At 48.3% G+C, this 9,961-nt stretch overlaps 1 protein-coding gene across 1 annotated transcript; it reads right to left on the bottom strand.

Annotated features, from left to right (window-relative positions):
* Positions 1-647: 647 nt before the first annotated feature.
* CKAP4 (cytoskeleton associated protein 4) lies at positions 648-8,935 on the bottom strand. Its single transcript, XM_056341043.1, has 2 exons — positions 8,453-8,935; positions 648-3,776 (listed from the first exon to the last, which is right to left on the bottom strand). Exons 1-2 carry the CDS (start codon positions 8,813-8,815, stop codon positions 2,445-2,447), a joined length of 1,695 nt encoding a protein of 564 aa, XP_056197018.1. The 5' UTR covers positions 8,816-8,935; the 3' UTR covers positions 648-2,444.
* Between the last annotated feature and the right edge of the window lie 1,026 nt (positions 8,936-9,961).

Genomic DNA, 9,961 nt, shown 5'->3' with positions numbered 1-9,961 from the left:
AGCCAGCTTGTTGTCAACAGGTTATATTGAATCTCTTTTTCATGGAAAGGCTTGTGTGCTCACCTGTTTTGTTACATAAGTAATCTAGTAACAGGGATTACCTACTTCTATGAATTTGGCCTCAGGAATTGCTAGCACATCATGATGCCCATACTCTAGAACACCCTTTCCCAAACTTTCAAAAGCCAGGCATCCATCATGAAGATAGTATCAGTTTATGGGCCTTGAAATCCAGCATTCAAAGCTATGCAAAAGCAGCAGCCACTTTGGAAAGATTATGTAGGTTCATACTGTACATTATTTCTGTTCTGCGTGCTTTAGGCATTGAGAAAGTCTTACCAAGGCATTGCTGGCAGTGTCTGACATAGCATTCATTCATTACATAAATGAAGTATTTCACACCTCACAACTATCGTCTTGGACTCCTGAGCCTGGTGTCAGCACAGCTGCATTGACCCGACTCAAATCCTATTTTCAAGAGTTGGTCCGTAACTGCCACAGGAAGGAGTGCCTCCATGTTCCCCTGCGAAGGCTGAGCCCAAGTGCAGGGCTGGGTTACAGCTGGTCCTTCCCCCAAGGCCCTTCCTCTACCCCACTGGCAGCACCCCAGGAAATGCAACGTCAAGTAAGCAGCAATCAGAAAAAGGTGCAAAGAATATTCCAAATGTTTATTATGTATTAAAAATACCGCAAATAAGCCATACAGTTCATTTCACAGTAACCTAAACAACATTGTTCAAAATTTGAGAAGTCAACAAAGAACAGTGCAGTTCCAACAGTGACAACAGTGACCTTAATGCCGTGGGTCCCTCTTTCTTTGCCAGCAATTCTTCCCTGCTTACAGTGGGTACAACACTAGACATGGTTTGGGATCTTATTTACCTAGGAGAACTCCTTTTCATCTGTGCTGTTCCCACAAGCACACCACTTCTGGGAGGTGCTGTTTTTAGGAATTCTTCTTCTAACATAGCCAAGGATCTGGCTAGTGCAGGCTGAGGTGGGCATGATGTCCATAACCTATTTGCAAGCTACCTGTGTGCAGACTCCTTTACCAGATCTTTGGATAAAGTTCAAAAGTAAGCTTGAAAAGGAGGGATATTAGAAATCCTTTCCAAAAAGACAGAAAACCAAGAAAGTTCCATGAGAAAGTGGTTTTAAAATGAAAATCTAGAGAATTATGGTACTTTTTCCTCACTCTCAGCCAGTTCCTAGAAGGATCCTTTGCTACCAATGCCCCAGGCAGACACCCAGTGACAACAATGGTGAGAAGAATCAGGCACCAAGTCCTGAATATGTAACAAGACTTCAGGTCACTGTCACCTGTGTGAAAACTTGGAAATGTATACATCTTAGAAGCAATTCTGCTGATTTCATGGTGGTTTTCCCCCTTGTGTGTTTTGGAGTGTACTATTACCATCAGCATGCTTGCTACACATGGAACACAAGAGGTACGGTTTTAGTCCTTCTCCTTCCTCATTCAAATTCGTTGTCGTTTTTACAGAAAATCCTGTATCACAGACAAATTAGGCCTTTCCAGGAAAGACACAACTTCATCATGTAAACAGTCCAAAAATACAACACAAATATTACTGTAGCCTCTTGAAATCAATCCCATCCTTCAGGTGTCCCTTCTAAGCACTGATCTTCTGCACCAGCAGCTCGGGATACTGGCAAAGGCAGCTGTGACCAGAAAGAATGAATCTCTCCAGCCATGTAGCAGAACACCTCTCTCAGGTCTTAGCCCCAAGCAATGCCACTTACCTCAAACCTTCCTTTCGGGGGGTGCAGCTAGCCCCTTGTTAGCTCTGTGGTACAGATTAAGGACTCACGAAATACACTACACCTCAGCTGATGCCTGGTAAACTGACTCCATGGCTGAGTCCCAAACTGCAGAAACGGATGAGTTGCTTCAAACCCGGTCCACACTTAAGTTTACAAACTTACTGGTCAAACCAGTTCAAGATAGGGATGTAGTTTTGTTCATTTGTTTCCTAAACTAAAACATACCAGTAAAATTCTCAGTGTGTACAGCAGTATGTTTTTTGTACCAGAACAGCTGTAGCCCTTCCGTGTGGGCTATCTAGTGTCATAGTGTGAAACACCTTCATGCCATTAAATATGTGCCCATGCTAACAAGGCTGTAGTGCCTTAGTTATACCACCACAGTTACAGCGGTACAACTTTTTAATAGAGAAGACGAGCCCTTAGAAACTCAACCCCCAACTAAACTCATGTCTTCTTAAAACAATTTAAAACAAACAAACACAAAACCACCAAAAAAACACTACACAAAAGAGAAATAAAGGAAATAAGCAGAACTGTCTCTATTATTAAAGTATTCTTATTCTCTTTGGAGGTATCAAATTGCTTTTAAAAAGAGTAAAAAACTGGGCATACAAAAGCCATTCTCCTTAATCCATTATTTGCACAAGGAGCACCGCTGCCTAAACTTTTTCATGTATTTTTTCTACTTTCACAAACAACCTTTCCAGATCATTCCTCAGGTCATCTATTGAGCTCTTCACAGATTCCAAGCTGTTCTCATTATTTTCAATTTTCACTGAGTAGGAAACTAAACTATCCACTGCAGTTCTTATCATTTTCAAATCGGAATCAACCTGGCTGACAGAAGATCTCAGTTCATCTACAGAGCCTTCCACAGAAGAAAATTTTTCAAGATAGCCTTGAGAATGTCCTTGACCCGTTTGAAGACTCCCTTGATCTAACAAAGTACTAATTTGCTTCTGGACATCCTGAAGAGCACCAGCAGATGGCAGGTCACTGATGCTTCTCCTCAAGTTTTCCACGTCATTGTACAACGAAGTCTGTGATTCACCAAGATTTTTCAGAATGTCTGTGACTGAAGTTATGTCCATATCTGAGATTCCCTGAAAAGCAGTAACGCTTTGCTCTAGGGTGCTGAGCTTATTCTCATACTCTGCCTCCTTCGAAAGGAAAGATTGCAACTTTTCACTGTTTTCAGCAGCAACAGAAGTTAGAGATTCCAGGCTGTCTTCCATGTGCCTCAATCGAGACTCCAGTCCTTCACTGTTCTTCCCAAAAGTTTCTAACGCTTTTCTGAAGAGTTCATTTTCTTCCCATTTGTTGAGGTCAGCTTTAACTTGCAGTAAATCTTCATCGAGTCTTTTAATGTCACTAGGGAGCTGCATGATAGAATCCTCAGCTCTCAGAACTTTCTCTTGTAAAGCTTTTAATGAAAGGTGTTCAGTATCTGCAGCCTCTTTGAATTTCTCATGTTCTTGTTTGAGGTTGACTAGCTCTTTCACTTCAGTATACACATCAGACTCCATGGAGTCTATTGTACTCTTCAAGGTCTCTATGTCCTTTTCTTTGGTTTTCATGGATGCTTGCATCTCATCAAAAGCATCTTTTAGCACCTTAATTTCATGTTTATAGACATCTGCCTCTTCCAGTGAATCAACCTTTGCTTTCATACTGTTGATTTCATCTTGGCTCCTTTGCTGGACTTCAGTGAATACAGCAATGTTATCGTTTATAGACTTGGTTAGCTCTGTTAGTCTCTCTTCCACTGTGTTTTCCAGAGATGTGAAGTCTCGTTCCCTTGCATCCTTCACCATGTGGATGCCATCAGACAAGTCTTTCAAAATTTCATTTTGCAGCTTCTGAAGCACTTCACTGATCCTGTTTATTTCACTCTCCCCTTGTTTAACAGCCTTCTCGGTAACCTCCTGCTTCTGCTGAGTAATTTTCATCATGGATTCAAATTCTCCAAATGTGGCTTGAAGGGAACGCACCTAAAACAGAAATCCACATGTTTAATACTTAAAACTTCATCCTTACCTACATCCTCACCTTTTGTGGCTAAAATCCTTATGGCTCTTGTAACCATATGAAATTATCTGGTCACCCTGCAATCCTTCATGCTCCACACCTGAGGTGACCCTATGACATACAGATACAGGAGGCACAAAAAGCCCAGCATCTAGAGCCTTACAGCTCTATAGATACATCCATCTTCTGCTGAGGATCCTTGGCCTCACTGACCTGCCACAGATGATCCAGAAAATCCATGGAAGTGAAAATCAAACTCAGATCTCCAGAGTTTGCATCCAGACCCCTGAGCCATTTCCCCCCTATACGACTGCTGGTCATACAGGCCACAAGTCCATGAAGGAGGAAAGGGATGGGTAAAAAAAACCCTAAAGAACATCTGGCATCAGTTTCTGAATACAGAAAAGCTGGGATTAGACTACAGCAGGCAGTAAGACCCAAAGCCAATTCCTGAACATGAAAGAAGTTCACAGGAGACAAGAAAGAGTAATGGGAAAAATTAGGGGGAAAGGGGAGCTGGGAATGGCTGGGGAATGGGAGCTGTAATCATGACACTTTGCTGCTCTTAGACACCAATGGAGACACAGCTTTCTTCTTAACTACTTTTTAAGATAAAAAACATAGAAATGCTTTAAGGCTTTAAATACTTAGTACCTCATTATTCACGCATGAGAACACCCACATGCTCTTAGTGAACAGGGGTACATGTATGTACTCAGGCAGCGAACAAAGCCATAGCAGCTGCCAAGGGTACTGACTTGCATCTGTCTCAGGTTAATGCAGAAAGCTGTTACCACTGGATCAGGTATGCTATTAAGCTTCCCAAGTACAAAAACTGTCTTTACAGTTGGGTTTAGCTGTAGCAAGAGCGAAAAGGTCAAGGGGTGAGTGGCTGCCACATTCATTTACTCTTGCATTTAAAGGTAAGATCCAGGCCAGGGAAGCACGCATTACTTAATTTTGAGGCCAAGCAGAGTATCAGTCTCAGGACTGTGAAGAAGGCTCTGTGTGGGGGGGGGTTGTGTTTTTTTAAACTTTGTAAAGCAGTGTAAGCACTCCCACTAGCTGCAACAGGAATCCATCACGTAGAAAATACCTCAAGGCTTTGGCAGGATGGCAAGTGCTGAGTAATGCATCTTGCCTTCCCTCACGCTACTCCTTGTGTCTGAGTGGTACATTAATCAGTCATGCCACATGGGTTACCATGTTTAATGATTAGATATACAGCTGGAGGGGTGGTTTTATTTTATAAATAGAAGGAAGTATATTTTATATGTTCTTAGAAAGAAATATACAGAGCTTCTTTTCTTTTTAACTGAAGGAGGCTCTACCAGTTCCCAGTCAGACTCTAAGCCTAGAAATTATTTTCAAAAGACCTAACAGACTTACTGACTAGAAATTCAGTTATTCATATGTATTTTTGTAAGACTAAATCCTGGCCAAATCCTCCCTGGTCTTCGCGGAAGTCTACACTGTGTAAGGATTGCAGAGTTTGGCCATGAGACTTACTCTTGCCTCAATAGATCCCCACAGTTTTAAGAATGCTCATAAAGATGACTTATTTTTTCCCCCTTCTGTAAAAAGGTTTGTAATGACTTTATGTCCCCTATACTTGTACTCTCTAGTGTTCACATACGAAACTAGAAATGAGCTAAAGGGTGGGGAGGAAGCAGGTGATACTGCCATACATATTGCAGCAGGGCACCAGCCATGATACTGACTTACCAATCCCATTTTCATTACATCTTAGCTGTTATTCACTCTGATTTTCTCCACACAGACAGCTTTTTCTGTATCGCTATAAACAGACTTCGGAAATCTAGAAGACATATACAGGGAAGTTCTTCTCCCCCTCTTATGAAAATGTATTTTCTTTGACACATTCCAACCAAATCACCAAATTTGTATTTGCAACTAAGCATCTTCAATTGTTAGTCTATGAAAAGGCATCAGAAATGGCTAGGAGAAGTGTGCAAAGGGCCAGGTCTCTGCTGCTATGTTTGACAGAGATAGATCCCACCCCTCTGCAGTGGAAGTACCTTACACCTGCTCCTCCACTGCATTCAGGCAATGCCTATGATGTTAACTTGAAGCTATTTTCCTATACTTCCAGCTAGGCCAGCCACTTGAAGACCAGAGAGTTGTGACATAATAAAAATGGACTGGGGTCTTCAAATTAGACCAGCTTCTAGTCTGATCTGTCCTAACCAAGTGCCACTGGGGCCCAAAGCAAAACCCTTGCACAACAAGGGTAAAATTCACAACTTCAAAGTAGTAGTTCATATTCACTACACAGTTGGTTTGTGTGTGCACCTACGTGCAAGTTTGCCTGTTCAGTGTTCATGGCTGGCAAGGTTTGAAACCATTGCCCTTGAAAGGTTTACCATCATAAATAGCACATAAAAATATATCTATTGCTAACAACTATGTCTTCTCTAAGTGGTCATGCTATCTTGTGTTTAACCACGGAACAACTTTGGCCTCTCTGAGGATCGTTCTATATTAAAGACCAAACTTACGTATCATCTCCTTTCTCTTCCTATTGCTGATGTGTGAAGCAGATGAGCTTATATAACACACACTCCTGACAGGAGCTCTCTGCAGTAAAAGACTGAAGGGCAAAGCCAGTTCCGCACAGCAGCCTGCGCTGATGGCCCTCTGTAAGTACCATGCAGGACCCTGCACTTCCATAAAGCAATGAAATACAGCCTGGTCTCCTCTTCCTCAAGTATATTCTTCGTAAAGACAACACAAACCACAGCAAGCAAAGCTTTCAAGGGTTACACCGAAACTATGTGTGATCTCTTTCCCCCACCTTCCATTCTTGCACTACTTTATGTCTAACATCAGCCATCTGCTATACGCAAATAAAGTTTCAGTTCTCCTTGAAACCAACTGTTTATAAACTTCTGTTATATACCTGTATCCTAGAATACATAACACCTGCTTAGGATTTTCTGCAATGACATGGAGATGGGAGACAGCAAATTGTACCCATACCTATGCTTGGAAGGGCTTATACATTGCTCATACACCTGGGTTCTATACTCCTCTATTGTAAATTTAGGTCCTGCATGCCCTGTGACTGCAATTTCTTCTTTCCTACAAAGAGTCTGTAAAAATGCCTTAAAAACTAGGAAAAAAACACAACTCTTGCTAGTTCAAATCATGCCCCAGCCATCAGTGAATAAAACCCCCCAGGACTTAAAATCAGGTTCAGAAACAACACGATAGCCCTGGATTTTACAACCCCTTTCCCCTCTCATGTGAGTTTTCTTTTTCTTCTTTGTTGTAAGGGAGGGGAAACACCGAGACTGATCCTACAAACTCCACGTGTGCAGGCTGCCGCGCTTCTGGGATCACCACAGAACAGCCAGAGGATCTCTGCCAGCGCACATCCCACCATCCTGTCCCCCCACTGCTGGCCTGGGCCCGAGCTTGCAGGGAATACAGGGAATCTGCATGGCACGCTGTGCAGAAAGCCGTCAAGCTGAGACAAGAATTTCCTTTCCTTTGATACGACTCAGTTGTAACTTTACATACTGCTTTCCAACCTATTTACCTATACCCTAGACAGGAACTTGATTATGTTGATGATATGCCTCACAGATGTCATTTTTAAAGGGTTTAGGTACTCTAAGCCATATCCAGATGGACAGTGCTGTTTCTGAAACTCTAGCTCAGGGGCTAATAAGGCCAGAGTGAAAAAAATGAGGAAAATTAGCATTTCTTTCACTTCACTTGAGCTACACCCTTTGCCAACAACTTCACAGCTCTTCTGCGATCCTGGACTGCTGTGGACACTCTCGTTCCCTTGGCCGGAGGCAGCAGCAGGAATGTGGAGGGCAGCACACGGCAGGATCACCGTTTCTGGCACGGTCTTTGCTGTTTGCTGAAGCTGGCACGTTTCGGTTTTTAGAGCACACGGGGATGTTGAGGCAGGTTGCTGCCACATTCCAGATGTGCTGCCACACCAACTCCCTCTGCACGCACATCTGACCACTCGACGTGTCGACAAAGAGCAGCCCACCGGCCACACTCGGTTTGAAAAGATTTGCGGGAGTCGAAGACGTAAAATTACCGCCAGCAAGCTCTCGAAACTGCAGGTCTGCACTGCTGCCAACACGTAAGCGTGCTGACTGCATTACATAAAATGGCTTCGCGCCCAAGCCCTGGAAGAGCGAACCAGGCAAGGAGCGGCTGCGGCCGCCGCTGCCGGCTGTCCCGGGGTCCGCCCCGCCCCGCCCCGCCCGGCCCCGCTCGGCGCTCCCTGCCAGGGATTTCTCGCTTTACCGTGGCCACGTCTGCAGGCGCGCGGCAAAGCGCGGCCCAGGCTCGGTTTGTCCCTGTAACGCCGCGGAAGCATCATTCACGGAGCGAGAGGCGGCAGGCGGCAATGGGACGCGCTTGCTTTCCCGCAAGCCGGGCTATCCGAGAGCTGCGCGGCTGCTTATTTAAAGGGGTTAACACCCCCCATTACTCCCCAAGCAATTGTTGGCCCCCGCCCCCCCAAGCAATGCCGAGTCCCTGACGGTCCCCGCGCCCCTGCTCGCCCTCCCGCCCGCTGCCGGCGCCGCCACCGCGGAGCGGCCCTGCGGGTCACCCCGCCCGCCCCCGGCGGTGCCCGGCGCCGCGCTACCTTCTGCACCACGGCGTCCAGGGTGGCGGCCAGCTCCTGCCGCTGCCGGCCGGAGGCCTCTCTCTCCCGGGCGCTGCGCCCGACCTCCTCCCGCAGCTGCCGCACGTACCAGCCGGCGGGCAGCGCGGCGCCCAGCACTACCGCGGCGCCCAGCAGCAGCGCCCAGCCGCGGCGGGGGCCAGCGCCGGAGCGGCCCCCCCCGGCCCCCGCGGCGGCCCTGCCGCCCCGGCCGTGCGCCGCCGCCGCCGACTTCTTCGCCGCCGCCTCCTCGGCGCCGCCGGCCTGCGCGCCCCTCTCGTTGGTGGCGGCGGCGGCGGCGGGCGGGCTGCCCCCCTTAGGGCCCCGGTGCTTGGCGGCCGACATGGCGGGACGCCGCCGCCGTCGTGCGCGGAGCGTGAGCAGCGGGAGCGGGCGAGGGAGGGCGGGATGGAGGGAGGGCGGCGGCGCCGGCGGCCCGGGCAGCGCCGCGCTCTCCGCCCCGCCCCGGCCCCCGCCCCGGGGAGCCGCCACGCACACGGGGACGGCCCCGGTCCCTCCCGGGGGGAGCCGCCACGCACACGGGCTCGGCCCCGTCCCGGAGGAGGCAACGGGTGGGGGAGGGCGGGCAGCCCCCGCCCGGCCCCGGGCTGACAGACCCTCTCCCGGCCGGGGCAGCCTCGGCCACGGCTGCCCGCGGGACCCGGCCCGGGGGTCTCAGGACGGGGTGGGCCGGGCCTTCCCCCCTCGCAGCCCCGGCGCTCAGGTGTCCCCGCGCCCAGCCCGGTCCCGCTGCTGGTTTTCAGTTCTGGTGGCAGAGCGCGGCGGGCTCCTGCCTCCTGCAACTTCTGCTTTGCTTGTGATTCCGGCTGAAACGACTGCAGCAAGCTCCAAGAGCAAAGCGTGGGGAAAAAGTTGTTGCCGGCACACAGAACCGCTCCGCTCTGCTTTTAGTGCCTCTAGAGCAGAGACTTGGCACCAGGCTGGTCCCTCGGGCACACAGCAGTGCCTCTGGGTTTCACAGACCGCTTTGTCCGAGCACACTCGGTCGGGGCTGGGAGCTCAGCACCGAAATTCCCGGTGGAGCCTTCGCACTCTGGGCATGCTCTTTTGCCTCACCACGTCGGCATGAGCCCGCTGCCTTCATCTTCCCAACAGAGCATGTCCCGGCACAGTTCAGGAAAGGCTGAGCCGGCCTTCCCTGCCGTCGGCTCCAGCTAGGGCCTGCCCGGCTGCGCAACGCAGACCCGTCGTTTGATCTTCGTGCTCTCAATTTTTCTCCTGCTAGTAAGAAGGCAGATTAGAAGGAGGTGGGAGCTGACTGATTTGGATATGCCAGCAAGAAAAGGAGAGCGGGGAAGGAGGGAGCAAGGCAGATCAAAGAGGTAATTTCTTAATCACTGATGGCTTACAGGGAAGGATTTTTTCTAACACGTAAAGTTGTCCACACATGCACAGTGCAAGGCCAAAGCATGTCACTGCATCTGATTTTTGTAACTATAGGTTACAATTCGAGAAGTGAGTCATAATTTT

This window comes from Falco biarmicus, chromosome 5, assembly GCF_023638135.1.
Source record: "Falco biarmicus isolate bFalBia1 chromosome 5, bFalBia1.pri, whole genome shotgun sequence".
In the NCBI taxonomy this organism is placed as follows: Eukaryota; Metazoa; Chordata; class Aves; order Falconiformes; family Falconidae; genus Falco; species Falco biarmicus.
Note: the sequence above shows the minus strand (reverse complement) of the source record. Positions and strands in the feature narration are given on the sequence as shown.